Source organism: Somniosus microcephalus, chromosome 10, assembly GCF_052327205.1.
Source record: "Somniosus microcephalus isolate GS21.2 chromosome 10, FLI_Smic_1.0, whole genome shotgun sequence".
Lineage (NCBI taxonomy): Eukaryota > Metazoa > Chordata > Chondrichthyes > Squaliformes > Somniosidae > Somniosus > Somniosus microcephalus.
Genome location: NC_140996.1, coordinates 10656429 through 10682222, shown reverse-complemented (window position 1 = coordinate 10682222; position 25794 = coordinate 10656429). Strand labels below are relative to the sequence as shown.

General features: G+C 47.6%; 1 protein-coding gene across 4 annotated transcripts in view; it reads left to right on the top strand.

The window, feature by feature from the left end:
• farp1 (FERM, RhoGEF (ARHGEF) and pleckstrin domain protein 1 (chondrocyte-derived)) overlaps window positions 1-25794 on the top strand; it is a 372795-nt gene that overhangs the window by 310357 nt on the left and 36644 nt on the right. For all 4 annotated transcript variants that reach the window (XM_085998433.1, XM_085998432.1, XM_085998434.1 and 1 more), the window contains 6 exons: window positions 2742-2875; window positions 8091-8172; window positions 9763-10000; window positions 19668-19798; window positions 24564-24632; window positions 25267-25356. In XM_085998433.1, coding sequence (XP_085854559.1) covers window positions 2742-2875; window positions 8091-8172; window positions 9763-10000; window positions 19668-19798; window positions 24564-24632; window positions 25267-25356 — 744 coding nt within the window. The remainder of the gene's footprint in view (window positions 1-2741; window positions 2876-8090; window positions 8173-9762; window positions 10001-19667; window positions 19799-24563; window positions 24633-25266; window positions 25357-25794) is intronic.

Here is a 25794-nt window from a genome sequence, read left to right as displayed (position 1 = left end):
AAAAAACACAAGTAAATTGCATCCTGTCACCATTAGCCCATCATACGGTAACAAGAGTCTGCAGTGTCGCTGTTTTATGTCCCATTTTCCTGTCTATTTTAGAATGTTTCTGTTACCTTTTAATTTGGCCCAATTACGTTGGGAATTGGCATGGTAACCGCCATGAATAATAGCTCCGATTAATCCGTGGCAATGGTTATGACGTAAGAAAACTACTAAGCACTTGGTTTGAGTGTAAAACAAGGCTTTAATCAACTGTTTCACAACCATGAGTTTCTAGTTACATCACTAGTTCCTGGTTACAAAAATGCCCTGAGCAAGCTGGGCCCACGCCCGAGTCTTTATACTTTCCTTGGACGGCGCCACCAGCTGGCCGCCCAGTGTTATCTCATGAGTCATTTCTACATGAATGGTAAGATTCATGACAGGTTATTCATGGACTTCAAGAGATTTTGTACAAATTCACACGATCGCAAGATAAGGTCTGGATGATGAAGGCCCACTTTAGCCCACTGGACCTTGTCTTTCCAGGATGCCAACTCCACCATCTCGGTTCAGCAAAAAGTTCACGTGTACGACCCAGTCCCGCGTGGAGGTGGGGAGCGATTTTTTTTTTTGTCCCACAGTTCACTCAAGTTGGATTGCGCCACCGTAAGCAGTCTCGCGTGACCGGTAAACGCTGTGGTCCGTCCCGCGCTGGAAACCATTCGGGAACAATGGTTTCAGAGATTCAGCTCTTTCAGAACTGCAGGGGCGTCACAATGGTGTGGGAGCAGGAGAAGATAGATTTAGGCCCGCATGTACCCGTGACGTGTTCCTTCACTCAGCCGGGCCGCAAGTGGAAGCATCAAGCCGGAGGTTAGACCGTTCCCTACAAGAAAGGAGGAACAATAGAGCAAGCCTAGAGGAATTTTAGGGAGCAGCATTGGCAGATTGCCTGCTCCCCTGTCTATGGTATGGCTTGTGGTGTGGAGAAATCCAAATTAAAAAGGGCAGAAAATAGTAAAATAACTTGTGGAGCAAGAATTATTCAGTATTACATGAATAGATTGTTTCATATATTAATCTTTACATTCATTTACTCTTCTTAAGTGCCTAGGCTTGTGTTCCCTCGAGTATAGAAGATTAAGGAGTGATCTAATTGAGGTGTTTGAGAGGATTAGAGGAGTTGTTAGGATAGAGAGAGAGAAACTATTTCCTCTGGTGGGGGGAGTCCAGAACAAGGGGGCAGAACCTTCAAATTAAAGCCAGGCCGTTCAGGGGTGATGTCAGGAAGCACTTCTTCACACAAAGGGTGGTGGAAATCTGGAACTCTCTCCCCACCCCCCCCCCCCCAAAAAAGCTGTTGAGGCTGGGGGTCAATTGAGAATTTCAAAACTGAGATTGATCGATTGTTAGGCAAAAGTATTAAGGGTTACAGAACCAAGGTGAGTAGATGGAGTTAAGATACAGATCAGCCATGATCTCATTGAATGGCGTGACCGGCTTGAGGGGCCGAATGGCCTCCTCCTGTTGTGTGTATCCTCATCCATACCCAGAGAGTGGTGAGAATGTGGAACTCACTACCACAGGGAGTGGTTGAGGCGAATAGTATCGGTGCATTTAAAGGGAAGCTAGATAAGCGCACAAGGGAGAAAGGAATAGAAGGATATGTTGGTGAGAGTTAGCTGAAGCAGGGTGGGAGGAGGCTCGTGTGGAGTGTAAATATTGTCACGGACCGGTTGGGCCGAATGGCTGTAAAGTTCATGTAGCTCTATGTAACATTCTTAATTTGATAGGACAGGCTGTAGACCTTTGTCAAGGCCTTGATCAGTCTACTAGGAGGTCCACAAGTGCCCCTGGGTTACTGGTTCTCCTGGACTTTTGCCTCTTCACCTCAGTAAGGAAGCATCTGGTTTGCAGTCAGTCACTCTCTGTGACGTACTGGTGGAGATTGGGAACTCCTAGAGTGGACAATTGCGGGCATAAATCCACCTCCTACCGCTCCATGCCACGCCATTCTTTTCATTGTTTATTTCCAGTCGGAATAATGCATTTTGAAGTAATTTGTTCCATCACAGTAGTGAAAAGATAGAGAAGGAAATGTATTCCGAATCTAACAATATCCCTGTGGAGAATCTCCTTAAGCCTAATGGGTGACTATAGACAGGTGTTCCGTGTATTCTTCACTGCTGTTGTAGTATAGTAACCTCAGTACAGATCATTCTGTGTATGTGAATGCTTCACATTCTGTTAATAGTTTCATTAGTGGAGCAGTGTAATGCCGTGGCTCAGTGGGCAGCACCCTCGCCTCTGAGTCAGAAGGTCGTGGGTTCAAGTCCCACTCCAGAGACTTGAGCACATAAAGCTAGGCTGACGCTCCCAGTGCAGTACTGAGGGAGCGCTGCACTGTCGGAGGTGCCGTCTTTCAGATGAGACGTTAAACCGAGGCCCCGTCTGCTCTCTCAGGTGGATGTAAAAGATCCCATGACACTATTTTGAAGAAGAGCAGGGGGAGGTCTCCTCGGTGTCCTGGGGCCAATATTTATCCCTCAACCAACATCACTAAAACAGATGATCTGGTCATTATCACATTGCTGTTTGTGGGAGCTTGCTGTGCGCAAATTGGCTGCCGCGTTTCCCACATTACAACAGTGACTGCATTCCAAAAAAGTACTTCATTGGCTGTAAAGCACTTTGAGACGCCCGGTGGTCGTGAAAGGCGCTATATAAATGTAAGTCTTTCATTATCTCTCTTGCAGTGTTTTCAGAGTGCTGTGGCCAAAGATGACGTCATGCCGGAACCACTGAAGACTTTGCTGTTCTCTAACTTTGCTCCACTGTACAAGTTTCACACTGGCTTCCTGAAGGAAATCGAACAAAGACTTGCGCTGTGGTAAGGCTTGCTGCTGTCGGTCAAACACATCCCGCATTCCCCTTGCACGCCCCCCCCCCCCCCCCCCCAGATATAAAATTGTTTCCTCCGCCCGCCCGCCCGCATGAACAGAGTGTCTGCTGCTGGGACTTGCTCCCAGTGTGACCAGGCGCAGTGAAACTAGGTGTGAGACGATAGCCCGGGAGTGCCCAATTTGAAATCAGGGCCACTTCAAAGATTTAGTTGTGAAACTCCCTCACTTATTGAAGTAAAATTGCATCGACTAACATAGAAACATAGATAGAAACATAGAAACAGAGAAGCTAGGAGCAGGAGTAGGCCATTCGGCCCCTCGAGCCTGCTCCGCCATTTAATGAGATCATGGCTGATCATCCAAATTCAGTACCCTGTCCCTGCCTTCTCCCCATATCCCTTGATCCCTTTAGCCTTAAGAAATATATCCAACTCCTTCTTGAATATATTTAATGAATTGGCCTCTACTGCCTTCTGTGGTAGAGAATTCCACAGGTTCACCACTCTCTGGGTGAAGAAATTCCTCCTCATTTCTGTCCTAAATGGCTTACCCCTTATCCTTAGACTGTGACCCCTGGTTCTGGACTCCCCGACCATCGGGAACATCCTTCCTGCATCTAGTCTGTCTAGTCCTGCTAGAATTTTATAAGTTCCAATGAGATCCCCTCTCATTCTTCTAAAAGAAGCTAATAAAGCACGCCTGGAACCCAATTTCTCTTTTGTACAAAAGATGTAAAGAAATATAAACCTACTTGCTTGACACCTGATATATACTTCCACGCACTCTGTCGGTGGTTTGACTTTGACTCTCCCATTGGATGGCGTGCAGACAGAATGGAGGTGCCTGATTTTTTTGGCACGTACAAACGACGTAAGGGAGAAAAGAAAAATTACGCAAAGAGTTGTTGTGATCTGGAAGGTGCTGCCTGAAAGGGCGGCTAAAGCAGATTCAATAATAACTTTCATAAAGGAATTGGCTAAAAGATGGCCGGGCTATGGGGACAGAGCTGGGGGGAGTGGGGCTAATTGGATAGCTCTAACAAAGAGCTGGCACGGGCTCGATGGGCCGAGTTTTTTTATTCGTTCTTGGGATGTGGGCGTCGCTGGCAAGGCCAGCATTTATTGCCCATCCCTAGTTGCCCCTTGAGAAGGTGTTGAACCGCTGCAGTCCGTGTGGTGAAGGTGCTCCCACAGTGCTGTTAGGGAGGGAGTTCCAGGATTTTGATCCAGTGACGATGAAGGAACGGCCGATATATTTCCAAGTCAGGATGGTGTGTGACTTGGAGGGGAACTTGCAGGAGGTGGTGTTTCCATGCGCCTGCTGCCCTTCTCCTTCTAGGTGGAAGAGGTCGCGGGTTTGGGAGGTGCTGCCGAAGAAGCCTTGGCGAGTTGCTACAGTGCATCTTGTAGATGGTACACACTGCAGCCACGGTCCGCCGGTGGTGGAGGGAGTGAATGTTTAAGGTGGTGGATGGGGTGCCAATCAAGTGGGCTGCTTTGTCCTGGATGGTGTCGAGCTTCTTGAGTGTTGTTGGAGCTGCACTCATCCAGGCAAGTGGAGAATATTCCATCACACTCCTGACTTGTGCCTTGTAGATGGTGGAAAGGCTTTGGGGAGTCAGGAGGCGGCCTTCTTCTGTGCTGCATCATTCTATGATTCTACAAAAATTGATTTGTCTGTAAGTCTCTTTGGTTGGAGTCAATGGATGGGCGTCAAAAAGTATTAGGCTTTAAAAAATAGCTTACAAGCAGAAAACTGGTCAGAATAGCTCCCAGCTGGGTCCTCATTCAAAGCACAGACATTCATCATTAGGAATTTCTCTGTCTGATATTTTTAACCCATGAGTGAAGTGAAGGTAAAGGAAATTCTGGGGTGAGCAATAGAGCACCATTTTCCTGCGTTTTTGTATTGCCACAAACTGCTTCCTCGTGTCTACATTAATAACAGGATTACATGCCGCACTTTGGCACAAATTCAAGGTAACTGGCAAAAGAACCAGAGGGGAGATGAGAATCTTTTTTACACAGCGAGTTGTTGTGATCTGGAACGTGCTGGGCGGTGGAAGCAGATTCAACAGTCACTTTCAAAATTGGATAGCGATGAATTATGCAATGAATTGGATAAATACTCGAACAGGAAAAATGTGCAGGGCTGTGGGGAAAGAGCAGGGGGGGAGTGGGACTAATTGGAGAGCTCTTTCAAAGAGCCGGCACAGGCACGATGGGCCGAATGGCCTCCCTCCTGTGCTGTATCGTTCTCTGATTAAGCCTTTATTTTTATGACTTTTCCGAGCCCATTTTCAAACGTACTCAGGGCTGGTTCTGGGGAAAAAGGGCCGGTTCCTGCTTCCTACCTGGGAGCCAGGAATCCCTTGATGTGCGCACGAGTCAAGCGGGCACCACCTCACGAAAACAGTCCCTGGTTTTACTGTCGGGTTTTGGAACATTTACTAAATGTCAATCCAGCCGTTGCCTGGCTCACACTTTCCAGATGTTCTACAGCTGTACTTCAGTAAATAGCATTTTGCCTTTTGTGTAATGCACAACTTTCAGGCACGTTGGTCAAATTGACATGGCGAGGTCCCCACTGTAAAACTCTTGTACGTTCGTTAGTTTTGTCGTTTAGCAATCCCTGGTGCAATGAAAACGATTTGCAAATATTCATCATAAAACTTTAATTGGAAACCTATTTTTAGCTACGTAGGTTTCGGCTAATGATCATCCTGTAACAAAACCAGGAAGCTGACAGTAGTGAATTATACCCCATGCTGCAGTTAATAAGTAGATATTCGCAAACCAGAATGTTACAAACTGGTGCAGGAGACAAAAAAAACACTTTAAGGTTTGTAAGTATTCAGAATCAATTGCCTTGAAACAAAGCCCTTACATTTTAGGGGAAACTCTTTTTGTTGCAAGATTTTTTTCCCTTAACCAAGTTAGTTTCCAAAAACGTGCCAAGTCAGTACAATGCTGAATTTAAGGACCGCGGGAGGTGATCAAAGGCAGTCCGCGTCTATTAAAACATTGTAATACAAAAGGCAAAATAATTGGATCGGAGGTCGGAGATCTGAAATATAAACAGACAATGCTGGAAACACTCAGCAGGTCAGGCAGCCTCTGTGGAGAGAGAAACAGAGAGTTAACGTTTCAGGTCAATGTCACCTTAAAAGAGGTTTTCTCTGAGAGCAATAGCTCCTTATGCAAGGAAGTAACTTCCTAACTGAAGAGTGACTCGGAGCATTTGGGGCACATTTCCCACAGTGTTAGTTTAAGTTTAGAGTGTTCTGCCCAAGGCTGATAATCCCAGTTATTTCTATCTCTTAAATGTAACAATGAACAGCAATGTGGCATAAAAACCAAAAATGCTGGAAACGCTCGGCAGGTCGGGCAGCATCCATGGAGAGAGAAACAGAGTTAACGTTTCAGGTCTGTGACCTTTCGTCAGAACTGGACGAATTTAGAGATTTAACAGATTTTAAGCAAGTGCAGGGAGAGGGGGGAGGGGGAGGAAAGAACAAAAGGGAATGTCTGCAATAGGGTGGAAGGCAGGAGAGATTAAATGACAACAGGGATGATGGTACAAGGCAAAAGTAGAGCTTTAATTCTCCATCCCACGCTCACTCTGCCCACTCTGTCCTCGTCCTCCTACGGTGTTCCAGTGAAGCTCAACGCAAGCTCGAGGAACAGCACCTCATCTTTCCATTCGGCACTTTGCAGCCTTCTGGCTATAAACGTGGTGGAAGTCCAAAGCCCATAACGCATCAAGATTTTTTTTTTGTTCATTCACGTGATGGGGGTTTGGGAGTTGCTGTCGAAGAAGCCTTGGCGAGTTGCTGCAGTGCATCTTGTAGATGGTCCACACTGCAGCCACGGTGCGCCGGTGGTGGAGGGAGTGAATGTTTAAGGTGGTGGATGGGGTGCCAATCAAGCGGGCTGCTTTGTCCTGGATGGTGTCGAGTTTCTTGAGTGTTGTTGGAGCTGCACTCATCCAGGCAAGTGGAGAGTATTCCATCACACTCCTGACTTGTGCCTTGTAGATGGTGGAAAGGCTTTGGGGAGTCAGGAGGTTAGACACTCGCCGCAGAATACCTAGCTGAATTGAAAGGTGTAGATCAGATAAATCAACAGTCAGCAGTCTTGGGTTTTAAAAGCCTGTGGGTTGGAGGAGGGACTGGGGGAGCTGAGCAAGTGCACAGTCTCGGGAATTGATGAGTTGGAGTAGATGACAGAGGGCAAAGGAAGATAGAATGGGACAACAAATTTAGAATATAAGAGGAATAGGAAAGATAAAACTATATCAATATTACGATTTTGAAAACAATATTTAAAGCACTGTAGATTTTTTAAAGTGCTAGGCCTAGAAATTGAGTTTGCGCTGCGCCAGGGCTTTAGCGGCGGAAGTTAGCGCCGGCGCTAAGTCCCTTTGCGCGCGCCAAAAATTCAGTAGCACCGCGCCCAAACGGCTGCCGGCGCTACTGAAGGGTTTTAGCGCCTGAAAACTGGCGCAACACGCTGCATTGCGGCGCTATTCCGGCGCTGCGGCGCCCGCTGCGGTGCGGCAGGCTCGGGAAGTGCAGGCCTCCTCCTTCCGTTAAGGAGGAGCTGCCTGCACCCGGCCGCGGCCCGCGCAAATCTCTTCAAAAATGAGCCCGGCACCTCGGACAAGTGCCGGGCTTGCATCTGTTCAGGGGGGGGGGGGGGAGAAGTCCGGGGAGGGAGCTGCGGGCAGGCGGCCGGCGGGAAAGCGGCCGGCCGCCGCGCCTCCTTAAAGCGCCGGCGCAGACTCCGGCAACACTCGTTTGCCGGAGTCTTAGTTGCGGCTGCCACTGGCGAGGCGGCCGCAACTGAATTTCGGCTTGGGGCCGGGTTACCACGGCAACCGGGACGCTGCGCACACCGATGACGTCATCGGTGCCGGCGCAGCGCTACCGGTCTACCGCCGCAGAAGGGCCCCAGGCAATTTAGGAACCGGCGCCAATTGCAGCGCTAGGCCCTCTAGCGCCGCAAAATCGGTGCTAAGGGCACTGAATTTCTAGGCCCTAATGTTTTGTCATTTTTGTAGATAAGAATTTTTAAAATTGTTTTTGTGAGGGCTTTGTGATAGATAACATTGATCTTTAAAGTTATACGAAGCTTTTGGTATTCATTGTTGTTAATACATTTCATAGTATAATATACATTTTATTTCTCCGTGCGCTGACAGGGAAGGAAGGTCCAACGCCCATATTAAAGGAGATTACCAAAGGATCGGAGATGTGATGCTGAAAAACCTGCGTTCTATGAAGGTGTGTGTCCACATGCACGGAAATTGTTTATATCAACTATTTCAAACGCTATTTTACTGTGTTTACATTGAGTATAATGTCAGCCGTGGTCTCAGTGGGCAGCACCCTCGACTCTGAGTCAGAAGTTGTTTTCAAGATCGTAATATTGATATAGTCCTACTCCAGGGACTTGAGCACAAAATCTAGGCTGACACTCCCCAGTGCAGTACTGAGGGAGTGCTGCGCTGTCGGAGGTGCCGTCTTTTGGATGAGACGTTAAACCGAGGCCCCGTCTGCTCTCTCAGGTGGACGCTAAAGATCCCACGGTCACTATTTCGAAGAAGAGCAGGAGTGAGTTCTCCCCGGTGTCCCGGGGCCAATATTTATCCCTCAACCAACATAACAAAAACAGATTATCTGGTCATTATCACATCGCTGTTTGTGGGAGCTTGCTGTGCGTAATTGGCTGCCACGTTTCCCACATTACAACAGTGACTACACTCCAAAAGTACTTCATTGACTGTAAAGCGCTTTGAGACGTCCTGAAGTCGTGTAAAGCGCTCTATAAATGCAAGTCTTTCTTTTATTTTTATATACTCACACACATATATAACTTACAGCACAGAAGGAGGCCATTCGGCCCGTCGTGCCTGTGCTAGCTCTTTGAAAGAGCAGTCGTGTTTAGTCCCACATCCCTGCTTTTTGTCCGTGACCCTGTGAGTTCCTCATCCTCCAGAACCGTCAAACTCCCTTTAAAATTATTGATGGACTCAGCTTCCACCCTCTCTTCAGGTCGAGCGTTCCCGATCCCGACAACTCTCTGAGTGAAAACATTTCTCCTCATCTCCTCTCTAGATCTTTTGCCAATGATTTTGAATCTATGACCTCTATTTATTGACCCACTCGCCCGAGAGAATAGTTTTTCTCTCTCTACTCTATCAAAACCTCTCATCATCTTGAATCTTGAAAAATATACACACGCACACACATACACACACACACATACATACACACACACACCTACACACACACACATACACACATACACACACATACACACACACACATACACACACACACATACACACACCTGAACACATACACACACCTGAACACATACACACACCTATATACACACCTATATATACATATACACACACACATATATATAGACACACACACACTCACACACCTACTTATACACACACACACACACACACACCTGAACACATACACACACCTATATATACACATACACACACACACATACATACACGCAAGCCTACATTTCGTTGTACTGCACTTGTGCACTAACAATGACAATAAAAGTTGATTTGATTTGATATACACACCTATATATACACACACTCACACATATATATAGACACACACCCATATACACTTACACACACACACACTCACACACACACACACACACACACACACACACTTTATGACTGTAGGCAAAAACTGAGCAGATGTTTCTTCAGCCCCAACATCCGAGAGTAGAAAGGAAACTAATTAGCACTCAGAGTATCGCGGCTCTGTGCTGACAGCATGTTTACCGTGTGTCCCGGCTCATCGTGCTCTGTTCATTCATTCCCTTTGAAGCAACTGACAGCCCACCTGCAGAAGCACAATGACATTTTGATGGAGCTGGAGAAAGCCATCAGGAACTCCCGGAAGCTGGAGGCAGTATGCCGGGACTTCGAGCAGCAGAAAGTCTGTTACCTTCCCCTGAACATATTTTTCCTGAGGCCCCTCCACAGACTGATGCATTACAAGCAGATTCTGGAGCGGCTCTGCAAGCACTACCCGCCCACCCATGTGGACTTCAGAGACTCCAGAGGTATGGCAATCAATCTGAGTGGAGAAAGGTTTTCAATACATTCGATTACTGTTGGGCTGGGCTGGGCTGGGACGGGCTGGGCTGGGCCACGCCGGGCTGGGACAGGTTGGGACGGGCTGGGCCGGGCTGGGCTGGGACGGGACGGGCCGGGCTGGGCTGGGACGGGACGGGACGGGCTGGGCAGGGCTGGGGCTGGGGCCGGGACGGGACGGGCTGGGACGGGACGGGACGGGCTGGGACTGGACTAGACAGGTGCATCAACTCTTGTTGCAGTAATCAGTGCTAAAGTCCAAAGTTTCCCTTGGCACATCTCACCTCCTCTAATAATTTTGCCCAATGCTGAAACGAGATCAAAATGTAAATAATATTATTCACAAATAGGTACAGTAGCACGGTGGTTATGTTACTGGACTAGTAAAAACCCATCTGGTTCACTAATGTCCTTTAGGGAAGGAAATCTGCCGCCCTTACCCGGTCTGGCCGAGATGTGACTCCAGACCCACAGCAATGTGGTTGACTCTTAACTGCCCTCTGAAATGGCCCAGCGAGACACTCAGTTGTACCAAACCACTACGGCACACCACACGGACTGCAATGGTTCAAGAAGACGGCTCACCACCACCTTCTCGAGGGCAATTAGGGGATGGGCAATAAATGCCGGCCTGGCCAGCGACGCCCGCACCCCGTGAATGAATAAAAAGAATGATTACTGTGTGCAAAATTGAGCGTCGAAGCTTGAGAGAGGGTACAGCGCAAATTTAGACTTGAAAAATTGGGTCTGTTGTTGTTCAAACAATGCAGATTACAGGGCGAATAATAGAAGTGTTTAAAGTGGTGAAAGGATGGGGCAGGGTAGATAGAGGCTGGCGGTTTTTAGAAGCTGGGGGTGGGGTGGGGTGGGGGTCAAGAATAAGAGGCCAGAGATAGGAGATTAAATGTAAGAGATTTAGAAGAGAGGGCAGGAGAAACTTCTTTACACGCACCGCACCGCACACACACACACACGCACACACAGAGCTGCGAGGCTGTGGAATTCACGCCCAGGGCTAGTGGTTGAAGCAGAAACTATGGTGACATTCAACGTTAGATTGGAGAGATGGGGATATGAAGGAAAAGGAGAGGAAGGGATATGGGCACAGGGCGGGTGAAATGTGATTGGGACTGTTTGCTGGTGTGGAGGGTGAACGGCGACATGGACTGGTTTCTGTGCTGTAACCCAACTGAGGACACGGCCGGTGGTGCTGTACATTCCGTGAATGCTTCTTTGCACGTTAACATTTTACTGAAGGTTAAATCGTTGCGAATGTTTATACCCTGGAAGCTCTTTAGACAATTTAACAAGGCTAAAGGCAACAGGAATACATCCAACCTGAGTTGTACGTGATGCAGTGTTTTAGGACGTTCGCTATGCCACAGAAGGCTTTGTCATAATGAGGTTGGACTGGATTGATGTTCACTTCCACATGTGTGTTACACGGAGACTGTACACGGTACAATGACAGGCCCGCTTGGGTCTGCACAGGTGAATGGAGCTCGCAACTCAGTGTCAGCCGTGGCTCAGTGGACAGCACTGTCGGAGGGGCAGTACTGAGGGAGCTCCGCACTGTCGGAGGGGCAGTACTTTGGGAGCGCCGCACTATTGGAGGGGCAGTACTGAGGGAGCGCCGCACTGTCGGAGGGGCAGTACTGAGGGAGCGCCGCACTGTCGGAGGGGCAGTACTGAGGGAGCTCCATACTGTTGAAGGAGCAGTACTGAGGGAGCGCTGCACTGTCGGAGGGGCAGTACTGAGGGAGCGCCGCACTGTTGGAGGGGCAGTACTGAGGGAGCTCCGCACTGTCGGAGGGGCAGTACTGAGGGAGCTCTGTACTGTTGGAGGAGCAGTACTGTGGGAGTGCCGCACTGTCGGAGGGGCAGTACTGAGGGAGCATTGCACTGTCGGAGGGGCAGTGCTGAGGGAGCTTTGCACTGTCGGAGGGGCAGTACTGAGGGAGCGCCGCACTGTCGGATGTGCCGTCTTTCAGATGAGACGTTAAACCGAGGCCCCGTCTGCTCTCTCGGGTGGATGTAAAAGACCCCATTCCCATTATTTGAAGAAGAGCAGGGGAGTTATCCCTGGTGTCCTGGGGCCAATATTTATCCCTCAACCAACATCACTAAAAAAACAGATGATCTGCTCATTATCACATTGCTGTTTGTGGGAGCTTGCAACAGTAAAAGTACTTCATTGGCTGTAAAGCGCTTTGAGACGTCCGGTGGTCGTGAAAGGTGCTATAGAAATGCAAGTCTTTCTTTTCTGAACTCGGAGTTAGTGGGCATGTAAATGCTACAATGAACAGACAATGAGTGACTTGTACCCGGTGGGAACGTTTAGTCCCACAGAGTGAGGCGCAGATAACTGACAAAAGCAGCAGTTCCGAGCGAGTAGTCTGTTGCCTGACGGGCTTGGCGTGACCTCTGCACAGTTCTGCGTGATATTCTTTTTGCAGCTTAACACTCTCGATCTCTTTCTTAAAAATATATTAGTACATTTTCATTCTAAGCTACAGGGGTGACTATTTTGTCAGGGATTCAGGGTGATTTCAGGGCCAGGGTGCAGTCGGCGAGGGTCGCAGTGACGCAGGCTGGGATGGGATCAGGGAAAGGAGGGTTGAGGGGAAGAGATCAGCGGCCCCGGGTTAATCTGGGAGCCTGGCTTCCATTTCAGCAATCACGGTGGCAGGCTGAATTATTCAGAGGTGAACGCTGATTATGCAAAAGTGGGAGATTAATTTTGCAAGAGCAGAATAATTATGGTAAGCACAGCAGCCATTATCATAATTCAGACTAAGTATAGGGAAGTGAGTTTGACCCCGTGCAATTGCAGTGCTGAGCTGGGGAGGCGGAGCAGGGGTGGAATTGAATTATGCCTCCAGTTCATTCCAGCACGCGCTGATTATCATACCAATTCTGTGGAAAACAGTAGAATTTTGTGATTTGAAAAATTACAAGCCGCCTAAAGGTGTCTGAGTAGCTGTGACTGTGTTACCATTCCCATCTTTTAAGCATGCGATCTCAGCCATCTGGTGCTCTGCAAAATTTGTTTGAATAAATTTTGACGGTCTATTTCAGAACAGTGGGGTAGAATTTCCCGATTGCGCCCAAAATGCGTTTGAAATTGCGGGCGGGGAGGTTGCAGTTCAAGCTTCCATAAAAAAGCAAACCAAGCACTAGGGATTATTTCTAGAGGGATAGAATTGAAAAGTAGAGAAGTTATGCTAAACCTGTATCGAACCTTGGTTAGACCACACTTGGAGCACTGCGTACAGTTCTGGTCACCATATTATAAAAAGGATATCGAGGCACTGGAGAGGGTGCAGAGAAGATTTACAAGGATGATACCAGAAATGCGAGGGTATACATATCAGGAAAGGATGAACAGGCTGGGTCTCTTCTCTTGAAAAGAGAAGGCTGAGGGGTGACCTAATAGAGCTCTTTAAAATTATGAAAGGTTTTGATAGAGTGGATACAGAGAGAATGTTTCCACTTGTGGGGAAGAGCATAACTAGAGGCCATCAATATAAGATAGTCACCAAGAAATCCAATAGAGAATTCAGAAGAAACTTCTTTACCCGGAGAGTGGTGAGAATGTGGAACTCGCTCCCACAGGGAGTGGTTGAAGCGAATAGTATCGATGCATTTAAGGGGAGGCTGGATAAACATACGAGGGAGAAGGGAATAGAGGGTTACGCTGATAGAGTTCGATGAGGAAAGACGGGAGGAGGCTCGAGTGGAGCATAAACACCGGCATGGACTGGTTGGGACTGGTTGGGCCGAATGGCCTGTTTCTGTGCCGTGTGTCCCATGGAATCCTGTGTAAAATTCATTTGCATAATCACAAATGGGAAATCTCCCATGAACCAGCATAATCGGGCCAAATAATAGAACAGAATCGTTCCCTTTTTTTCCGTTGCATTATAAAGTATTCCTCGATGTGTTTAGGAGCGGTGACCTGGTGCAGTTTGATTACTTCAGCTGAAAATGGGTTTATCGTCAAAAATAAACATTTTTAATCAGAGTGTCCAGTCCTCCACCTGTGAGTAACCTGATTTAAAAAAACTTGAAAATGACTTTAAAAAACTATCCTGAACCATTTAACAGTTTCATTGGTGGACGCTGGTCAGTTTCTTAGTAAATTAAATCTTTTTTGATGTGAAAAATCAGTTTAAAACGAGCCGACTGGTGCCTGTGCATCGAAGACAAAGGGCAGGATTTTCATTGGGCCGTGGAGGCGGGATTGGAGGTGTGTGGGGGGTTAAAATCTCGAAATCGGGGGGCACGAATCCAACCCGCCTCCATGCCCGTTTCCCAGGAGGCGGGTACCCGACCTGCACTGGGAGCCGCCTCCCCGAGGCAGGAAGGGGATTAGTGCCAATTAACTGCCTGTTAACAGGTAGTTAACAGGCAGTTTTTAGCCTAATCCCTATTTTTATCCCTGGAGTGTGGGATTCCCAACGGCTCCAAGTTAGCGAGGCGGGCCGTCGGGCTGAAGGGCTTGGAGGGTTCGAGATGTCCGGTGTTCAGGTGAGTGATGGGTGCATGAGTGCAGAGGTAAGTGTGTTTGGTGTGTGTAAAGTGTTTAAAGAAGTTTTACTTACCTTTACTTACCTTTACAGCCTTCCTTCCTTCAGGTCTCGGGAGTCCCTCATCTCACCGGCACAGAAAGCAGAATGGCCGCGATCTGTCAAAATCTGCAGCCTCTGCTTTCTGTTCTGGAGAGATCTCTAAATCAGCCTGAGAAGAAGGAATTAACTTAGAGTACAGATTGTCAGTGTTTGACAGCTTCAAAGAGCTGTCAAACGCTGATATTTCATCTGTCAAAAGCTTTTGACAGATGAAATGTCAATCTGTGACGTCACCTGTTGCTGGGTGGCCCTTATTTGGCCTGCTGAGCCCACTGGGCGGGCTCAACAAGGTCAATCAAGTGAAAATCACGTGGGTTGGCTAGAACTCGATGGAGGCAGGACTACAACCCCGAAAGTTGTAGTCCCGCCTCCTACCCGCCTCCAGAATCAAAATCCAGCCCAATGAGCGCGATTTGAAGAACCTTCCCGAACCGGCGCGATCGGTGGAATCTTCCAATGTCTGACTGGGGGCGTGGCCAGCTTTGGGGGCGGTGCCTGATTCGGCGCAAATCGAATCTCGAATCAGCGTGAAAGATTGGGGAAAACACGAGCGCGAGCGGATTTGGGGGCGTAACTCACCTAGGCGTAAAATTCCCCTCTCTTTGGCGCTGGCTCGGCCGGTTGCCCCCGGATTGCGCTGACGTAACGAGCGGATATTCGGCCCCAGTGCATGAATCAGGTGTTGAGCTCTGCAGATCACAGTGAGGAAATCGATGATGGCAGTCAATGGAAAAGTGAAAGGACAGGCTTGTGTGTTCGATCACGTTCTGGTATTGGGGGAAAGCCCAACATTGAAATAAACATGTGACTTTGAACATGAGTCTAGGTTCGGAGCGGACATGGCCCTGTGGGTAGCGGAGCGGGCCCAGGGGCCGTGTAGCCTGATCCTGCTCCTATTTCGTGTGTCTAATTCTGTTAGATTCAGGAGATGGTTCTGTGATAGTAGATTTGAGGTTAGGATCAGATCAGCCATGATCTTATTGAATGGCGGAGCAGGCTCGAGGGGCCGATTGGCCTACTCCTGCTCCTATTTCTTATGTTCTTATGATTAACAGGTTTAATTCTGCAAGGACGCCAGCTGTCAAATTTGAGGCATTTCCCAAACTCAGGCAAAACATTCTCGTGAACTTATCATTTCAAGTACATTGAATGCTCCACACAGCTCAATAGAAGGATAGAAAACAATAATTCATAAGCTAGTTTGTGCTCGGAAGGATTTAGAGGTATTCCAACACTCTCTTGGCTGACTTTCCATCTTCTACCCTACCCTAAACTTGAGCTCAGTTTGAAACTCTGCTGCCTGTGCCATAACTCGCACCAAGTCCCGTTCACACATCACCCCCCGTGCTCGCTGCCCAACATTGGCTCCCGGTCCGGCAACACCTCGATTTAAAATCTCAACCTTGTTTTCAAATCTCTCCGTGGACTCGCCCCTCCCTATCTCTGTAATCTCCTCCAGCCCCACAACCCCCCCCCCCCCCACCCCGAGATCTCTGCGCTCCTCTAATTCTGGTCTCTTGAGCATCCCCGATTTTAATCGCTCCACCTTCAGCGGCCGTGCCTTCAGCTGCCTGGGCCCCAAGCTCTGGAATTCCCTCCCTAAACCTCTCCTCCTCTCTCGCCTCCTTTAAGACACTCCTTAAAACTCACCTCTTTGAACAAGCTTTTGGTCACCTGTCCTAATATCTCCTTATGTGGCTCAGTGTCAACATTTTGTCTGCTCGCGCTCCCGTGAAGCGCCCTGGGACATTTTACTACGTTAAAGGTGCTATATAAATGCAAGTTGTTATTGTTGCTGAAGAACGGGTCTCCTATTTCCAGATTTAATTGTCCAAAGTTGGCAAGAGAGGGGACCTTTTTAACTGCATAAAAACATTGGTTGATTCTCAAGCTGAATGAATGTTTGGCACACTCCTCATGAGGTATTCCTGCTAACTCTTGGGGTTTTTTTATTATTCGTTCTCGGGATGCGGGCGTCGCTGGCAAGGCCAGCGTTTACTGCCCATCCCTAACTGCCCAGGAGAAGGTGGTGGTGAGCCACCTTCTTGAACCACAGAGGGCAGTTAAGAGTTGTGGGTCTGGAGTCACATATCGGCCAGACCGGGTAAAGGCGGCAGATTTCCTTCCCTAAAGGACATTAGTGAACCAGGTGGGTTTTTACGACAATCTGGTAGTTTAATAGTCACCGCCTGAGGAAGGACGTTCTTGCCATGGAAGGAGTGCAGCGAAGATTCACCAGGCTGATACCTGGGATGGCAGGAATGACGTATGAGGAGAGATTGTGTCGATTGGGCTTATACTCACTGGAGTTTAGAAGATTGAGAGGGGATCTCATCGAAACCTATAAAATTCTGTCAGGCCTGGACAGACTAGATGCAGGAAGGATGTTTCTGATGGCCGGGGAGTCCAGAACCAGGGGTCATAGTCTAAGGATAAGGGGTAGGACATTTAGGACTGAAATGAGGAGGAATTTCTTCACCCAGAGAGTGGTGAACCTGTGGAATTCTCTACCACAGAGGGCGGTGGAGGCCAGTTCATTAAATATATTCAAGAAAGAGTTGGATATATTTCTTAAGGCTAAAGGGATCAAGGGATATGGGGAGAAGGCAGGGACAGGGTACTGAATTTGGATGATCAGCCATGATCTCATTGAATGGCGGAGCAGGCTCGAGGGGCCGAATGGCCTACTCCTGCTCCTAGCTTCTATGTTTCTTTGTTACTGATACTAGCTTTTTATTCCAGATTTATTTAATTAACTGAATTTAAAGTCCCCCAGTAGTGGGATTTGAACTCACGTCTCTGGATCATTAGTCCAGGCCTCTGCATCGCCAGTAACATGACCGTACCTATGTGTGAATAATATTACTGTATTTACATTTTAATCTCGTTTCAACCTGAGGTACAGTTCTTATTCACCGCCACAAGGTGGCAGGCAACACGCACACAACTCAGTATTGCTTTGCTGAGCGAGCCAAAGGTCAAGGAATAAGATTGAATTTTTAAAAAATCTTTTTCTATTGGATCTGGCTAGAATGTTTGACCTTTTAAATGGACAGACAACAACAACAACAACTTGTATTTATATAGCGCCTTTACCGTAGTAAAACGTCCCAAGGCGCTGCACAGGAGTATTTTAAGACTAAAAATTTGACACCGAGCCACATAAGGAGAAATTAGTGCAGGTGACCAAAAGCTTGGTCAAAGAGGTGGGTTTTAAGGAGCGTCTTAAAGGAGGAAAGAGAAGTAGTGAGGCGGAGAGGTTTAGGGAGGGAATTCCAGAGCTCAGGGCCCAGGCAACAGAAGGCACGGCCACCAATGGTTGAGCGATTATAATCAGGGATGCTCAAGAGGGCAGAATTGGAGGAGCGCAGATATCTCGGGGTGTTGTGGGGCTGAAGGAGATTACAGAGAATGGGAGGGGCGAGGCCATGGAGGGATTTGAAAACAAGGATGAGAATTTTAAAATCGAGGCGTTGCTTAACCGGGAGCCAATGTAGGTCAGCGAGCACAGGGGTGATGGGCGAACGGGACTCGGTGCAAGTTAGGACACGGGCAGCCGAGTTTTGGATCATCTCAAGTTTACGTAGGGTGGAATGTGGGAGGCCGGCCAGGAGTGCGTTGGAATAGTCAAGTCTAGAGGTAACAAAGGCATGGATGAGGGTTTCAGCAGCGGATGAGCTGAGGCAAGGGCGGAGACGGGCGATGTTACAGAGGTGGAAGTAGGCGGTCTTAGTTCTGAGCTGAGGCAACAACAATGGACAGGAAAAGACCCTCTGGTCCACTCAGCCTGTCCCACACAATTGCGATATCTTGTGTGGCACGACATATACACTCCGCACCCCACCCAAAACCATGTGCTCTCCTGGGAGAGGCAAAAAAACAGTTGATGGGGCAGTACTGAGGGAGCGCCGCAGTGTCAGAGGGGCAGTACTGAGGGAGCGCCGCACTGTCGGAGGGGCAGTACTGAGGGAGCGCTGCACTGTCGGAGGGGCAGTACTGAGGGAGCGCCACACTGTCAGAGGGGCAGTACTGAGGGAGCGCCTCAGTGAGGTAGCTAATGTTACCCCACTGTTCAAAAAAGGTGGTAGAGAGAAAACGGGGAATTACAGACTGGTAAGCCTGACATCGGTAGTGGGGAAAATGCTAGAGTCCATTATAAAAGATGTAATAGCAGAGCACTTGGAAAACAGTGACCGGATCGGACAAAGTCAACATGGATTTACAAAAGGTAAATCATGCTTGACTAATCTACTGGAATTTTTTGAGGATGTAACTGGTAAAATAGATAAGGGAGAACCAGTGGATGTGGTGTATTTGGACTTTCAAAAGGCTTTCGATAAGGACCCGCATAAGAGATTAGCGTGTAAAGTTATGGCACATGGGATTGGGGGCAAGGTATTGACTTGGATAGAGAACTGGTTGGCAGACAGAAAGCAAAGAGTTGGAATAAATGGCTCTTTTTCCGAGTGGCAGGCAGTGACTAGTGGGGTACCGCAGGGATCGGTCCTTGGACCCCAGCTATTCACAATATATATTAATGATCTGGACAAGGGAACTAGATGTAATATCTCCAAGTTTGCAGACGACACAAAGCTGGGTGGGCGTGTGTGCTGTGAGGAGGATGCCGAGAAACTCCAGTATGATTTGGACAGGTTGGGTGATTGGGCAGAAGCGTGGCAGATGCAATATATAACGTGGATAAATGTGAGGTTATCCACTTTGGTGTCAAAAACAAGAAGGCAGATTATTATCTGAATGGCAACTAGGGACGGGCAATAAATGCCGGCCTTGCCAGTGACGCCCACATCCAGTGAACGAATAATTTTTAAAAAGCTGATTATCCGGTCATTATCAAATTGCTGTTTGTGGGAGCTTGCTGCCGCGTTTTCCACATTACAGCAGTGACTTCACTTCACATTGGCTGTAAAGCGCTTTGGGACGTCCTGAGGTTGTGAAAGGCGCTATAGAAATGCAAGTCTTTCATTCTTAATCTTTCTCCATCCAGCGGCATTGGCAGAGGTGGCAGAAATGGCAGCCCAACTGCACGGCATCATGATCAAGATGGAGAACTTTCAGAAGCTCGTCGAGCTGAAGAGGGACTTGATCGGGATTGACAATTTGGTCATCCCTGGAAGGGTACATTCTGTTTTATCGAATTTTTCTTTTTTTTTTAAAATGTATTATCTAAAATGTCATTGCATCAAATGTTAACAGAGCACTTAGAAAATAGTAATAGGATTGGGCAGTGTCAACACGGATTTATGAAAGGGAAATCGTGTTTGATAAATCTGTTAGAGTTTTTTGAGGTTGTAACTAGCAGAAAAGATAAGGGGGAACCAGTGGATGTGGTGTATTTAGATTCTCAGAAGGCATTCGATAAGGTGCCACACAAGAGGTTATTAAACAAAATGAGGGCTCATGGGATTGGGGGTAATATACTCGCATGGATTGAGGATTGGTTAACGGATAGAAAACAGACAGTAGGAATAAACGGGTCATTTTCGGGTGGGCAGCCTGTAACTAGTGGGGTACCGCAAGGATCAGTGCTTGGGCCTCAGCTATTCACAATCTACATCAATGATTTGGATGAGGGGACCAAATGTAATATATCCAAGTTTGCTAATGATACAAAGCTGGGGAGAATGTAAGTTGTGAGGAGGATGTAAGGAGGCTTCAAGGGGATATAGACAGGCTAAGTGAGTGGGCAAGAACATGGCAAATGGAATATAATGTGGGGAAAAATGGAAAAGCAGAGTATTTTTTAAATGGAGAGAGATTGGGAAATGTTGGTGTTCAGAGGGACCTGGGTGTCCTTGTACACGAATCACTGAAAGTTAACATGCAGGTACAGCAAGCAATTAGGAAAGCAAATGGTATGTTGGACTTTATTACAGGAGGATTTGAGTATAAGAGTAAAGACGTCTTACTGCAATTATTTAGGGCCCTGGTGAGACCACACCTGGAGTATTGTGTACAGTTTTGGTCTCCTTACCTAAGGAAGGATATACTTGCCATAGAGGGAGTGCAACGAAGGTTCACCAGACTGGTTCCTGGGATGAGGGGATTGTTCTATGAGGAGAGATTGAGTAGACTAGGCCTATATTCCCTAGAGTTTAGAAGAATGAGAGGTGATCTCATTGAAACACACAAAATTCTTACAGGGCTTGACAGGGTAGATGCAGGGAGGATGTTTCCCCTGGCTGGGGAGTCTAGAACTAGGGGTCACAGTCTTAGAATAAGGGGTCGGCCATTTAGGACTGAGATGAGGAGGAATTTCTTCACTCAGAGGGTGGTGAATCTTTGGAATTCTCTACCCCAGAGGGCTGTGGAGGCTCAGTCATTGAGTATATTCAAGGCTGAGATCGTTAGACTTTTGGATATTAAGGGAATCAAGGGATATGGGGATAGTGCAGGAAAGTGGAGTTGAGGTTGAAGATCAGCCATGATCTTATTGAATGGCGGAACAGGCTCGAGAGGCCAAATGGCCGACTCCTGCTCCTATTTCTTATGTTATGTTAAGTTCATAGTGTATCTGTTTTCACATTCTTCCTCTCTCCATTGGCTGAAGCCTTTGACCCGTCCTGGGATACGGTCCCACAGACGCCCTCTGTTACTTTGCCCAAATACCCAGTCCTCATGTGTGAGCTCAGCTGGTGAGCATCAGCGGGAGAGAACACCACCAGTCAGTCTAGTGTTGCCATGGTTTTAGTTACAAAAAGGAATCCTAAGGTAGTCCAATCAGGGACTAAATTACAGCAGGCATGTGGTAAAGGGTTAAATTATGAGGACGTGTTGCACAGACTGGGCTTGTATCCCCTGGAGTTTAGAAGATTAAGGGGCGATCTAATGGAGGTGTTTAAGATGATTAAAGGAGTTGATGGGGTCGAGAGAGAGAAACTATTTCCTCTGGTGGGGGGAGTCCAGAACAAGGGGGCAGAACCTTAAAATTAGAGCCAGGCCGTTCAGGGGTGATGTCAGGAAGCACTTCTTCACACAAAGGGTGGGGGAAATCTGGAACTCTCCCCCCCAAAAAAACTGAGGCTGGGGGTCAATTGAGAAGTTCAAAACTGAGATTGATAGATTTTTGTTGGGTAAAGGTATTAAGGGTTAAGGAACCAAGGCGGGTGGATGGAGTTAAGATACCGATCAGCCCGTGATCTGATTGAATGGCGGGATAGGCTCGAGGGGCAGAATGGTCTCCTCTTCTTAAGATGAAATATTGGGATCAGGGAGAGGAAACTTGTGACCGATATTGGCTCCAGTTAAGCAACACCTCAATTTTAAAATTCTCATCCTTGTTTTCAAATTCCTCCATGGCCTCGCCCTTATCTCTGTAATCTCCTTCAGCCCATAAGCCCCCCCGAGAGCTCTGCGCTCCGCCTGTTCTGGTCTTTTGAACATCCACGATTTCCATCGCTCCACCATTGGTGGCCGTGCCTTCAGCTGCCTGGGCCCCGAGCTCAGGAATTCCCTCCCTGAACCGCTCCGCCTCTCTCTCCCTCTCTCTCCTCCTTTAAGACGTTCCTAGAAATCTACCCCATCTGCCCTCATATCTCCTTACGGGGCTCGTTGTCAAATCTTGTCTGATTTACGCTCCTGTGAAGCGCCTTGGGATGTTTTACTATGTTAAAGGCGCTATATGAGTGAAAGTTGTTGCTATTTTCCCTTTTCTTCAATGGTGTTAGTGGGTCTAAAGCTTCACGTCCTGTGAAATAACCTGCAGAAACATTAATTGGCACAGCAGCATGAAGAACAAATGTCCTTCATTCAATTGTAGCGCACCCTGACAGGGGTGAAAAATTCCATCACTTTTCATCATGGTATCCCTGATTAGTTTGAATGAGATTGAACAGCAGTCTGTGTAAATCCTGACTCTGCACTTGGCTGTGATTGTCTTTATTAAACTGTGAGTACGATGACTGATGGCACAGCGGTGTGGCGGTTAGCGCGGTACGGTGCGTAACCACATAGCTTGGCATTTCAAGGAAATGTGTTCAGCTTTGACATCACGCGCGCTCGCCACTGGCCTGCCCTTTTGGTATTCTACGGAAAAGATTTAAGAGAACGTTATCTTGGAATGGCGAGGACCGATTGAGCAGGCTGGGGCCCCTGGCTCTGCAAAAAGAGAAGGCTGAGGGGTGACCCGACGGAGGGGTCTTTAACATTCTGAAGGGGCTCGGTAGGGTAGATGCAGAGAAGATGTTTCCACTTGTGAGGGAGTCTAGGACAAGGGGCCACTAATGCAAGATGGCCACTAACAGATCAAACAACAATAACCTGCATTTGTATTGCGCCTTTAACGCTGTAAAACGTCCCAGACGTTGGGGGCCCTGGAAAATGATAAATAGGACATGGCGGCCAAATTTAAGGCACCTGGAAAAATAAAGTTATTTTTCCTTGGAGGGAGTTATTAGATGGGAGAGCGAGACTAGAGTATATAGACTTATAATACAGTATTGTTGTAATGTGATCTGGTTAGAGTTAGTAATAAAATTTCAATAATTTGGGTGGAAACATAGATAATGGTGGGAATGTAGGAGTGGGGAAAGCTTTGGGGTGCGATCTTGATCTGAATCCCAAAGCCTGAACTACATCTCACGTCGGTGGGTATTATTATTATCAACAGAGTGCCGAGCAAGGTTAGTGACACAACAACAACAATAACTTGCATTTATATAGCACCTTTAACGTAGTAAAACCTCCCAAGGCGCTTCACAGGAGCGATTATCAAACAAAATCTGACACCAAGGCACATAAGGAGATATTGGGACAGGTGACCAAAAGCCTGGTTAAAGAGGTCGGCTTTAAGGAGCGTCTTAAAGAAGGAGAGAGAGGTAGCGAGGTTTCGGGAGGGAATTCCAGAACTTAGGGCCCAGGCAGCTGAAGGCACGGCCGCCAATGGTGGAGCGATTAAAATCGGGGATGCGTAAGAGGACAGAATTGGAGGAGCGCAGAGATCTCAGAGGTTTTGTAGGGCTGGAGGAGATTACAGAGATAGGGAAGGGCGAGGCCATGGAGGGATTTGAAAACAAGAATGAGAATTTTAACGTTCAGGTTTTGCCAGACCGGGTCAATGTAGGTCAGCGAGCACAGGGGGTGATGGGCGAACGGGACTGGGTGCGAGTTAGGACACGGGGCAGTGAGCACAGGGAGTGATGGGCGAACGGGACTGGGTGTGAGTTAGGACACGGGGCAGTGAACACAGGGGGTGATGGGCGAACGGGACTTGGTGCGAGTTAGGACACGGGGCAGCAGAGTTTTAGATGATCCATAGTTTATGTAGGGTGGAATGTGGGAGGCCGGCCAGGAGTTCGTTGGAATAGTCGAGTCTGGAGGTGACAAAGGCCTGGATGAGGGTTTCAGCAGCGGATGAGCTGAGGTAGGGGTGGAGTCGGGGGATGTTACGGAGGCGGAAGTAGACGGTCTTGGTGATGGAGCGGATACGTGGGCGGACAAGCAGTGACATGAATCAACTGAGCGGCCTGCGGATGGCACTGTCCAGGGAGAGTATAAATACTCGGGCACGGGCCCAGCTTGCGCAGGACATTCTTTAACAGGAACTAGTGAAGGACACAACTAGACCTCCATGTTGTAAAACAGTTGATTAAAGCTTTGTTTAACGCTTAGACCAAGTAGTTTTCTTACGTCAAGCAGTGGGACAAATCCGAGACAGTGGAGGGGTCGAGAGAGTTGGTGGTGAGGCAGAGCTGGGTGTCGTCGCGCTACCCGTGGGACCTGTGTTTTCGGATGATGTCGCCCGCGGGCAGCGTGTAGGAGGGGGCCAAGGACAGATCCTTGTCAGGAGACAAGTCCGCCATTCCACATTTTTTACATGTCTTGGCGTTTGTTTATTTGCCTCTAATTTATTTGATGTTGTTTGTTCTCTCTGTGATTGATAAAGGAGTTCATTAGACAGGGATGTCTCAGCAAGCTGTCTGCAAAGGGATTGCAGCAACGAATGTTCTTTTTGGTAAGTAAACCAAAATTAATTGTGACTGCATTATCTGTCGGTCACCGTTAGAATTCCAACCAAAGTCTCAGCATTCCGCTCCCGCTGCATCTATAAGCAGATACTAAGATTCTTCAACATAGGTTATCTTAAACAGCACAAATGAGTAATATAAAGCTGTGCTGCACTGTCGGGGGTGCCGTCTTTCGGATGAGATGTTAAACCGAGGCCCCGTCTGCCCTCTCAGGCAACGTAAACGATCTCACGGACACTATTTCGAAGAAGAGCAGGGGGGAGTTCTCCCCGGTGTCCTGGGGCCGATATTTATCCCTCAACCAACATCGCTAAAAAAGCAGATTATCTGGTCATTATCACATTGCTGCATGTGGGAGCTTGCTGTGCGCAAATTGGCTGCCGCGTTTCCTACATTACAACAGTGACTACACTTCAAAAAGTTCTTCATTGGCTGCAAAGTGGTTTGGGATGTCCTGAGGTCGTGAAAGGGGCGGTAGAAACGCACATACTTTTTTTATATGGGTTTAACATGAACATATTCAGCAGTGTTTAATTTTCTATTAAAGTACTTAACTTTTCAGTCACCTGGCATGGGTAATGTTCAATTAAAAAAATGTTCTTTTCTCCCCCCATGTTACAGTTCAACGATATTCTTTTGTATACAAGCAGAGGATTGACTGTATCGAATCAATTCAAAGTTCATGGGCAGATTCCCCTGTATGGCATGACTGTAAGTATTGAATTTAATATGAGTTGAAGTATAGTCTGACTGACATTCCGTGTTCTAATCTTCCGATTAGGCACTTTACAGCCTTCCGGACTCAATATCGAGTTCAACAATTTCAGATCATAACCTCGGCCCCTATTATATTTTTATATTTTTTATCCACACTTTTGGTTTGTGCCTTTTCCTTTTCCTCTCTCCCACATGGCAGCTGTCTCTCACTCTGCCAGTGCATTTCACACTTCATCCCGAGCCATTGTTTGTTTCTTTACCTGTCCTATTACCATCTCGTCTCACCTTGAATATCTCTCAATGTCTCTTCTTTCACCCCTCCCCCATTTCCCAGCCCCCAAACTGCCTTTTAATCTGTTTCATTTCCTGCCTTTTTTTCTCAGTCCTGACGAAGGGTTTCGACCCGAAACATTGACTCTGTTTCTCTCTCCA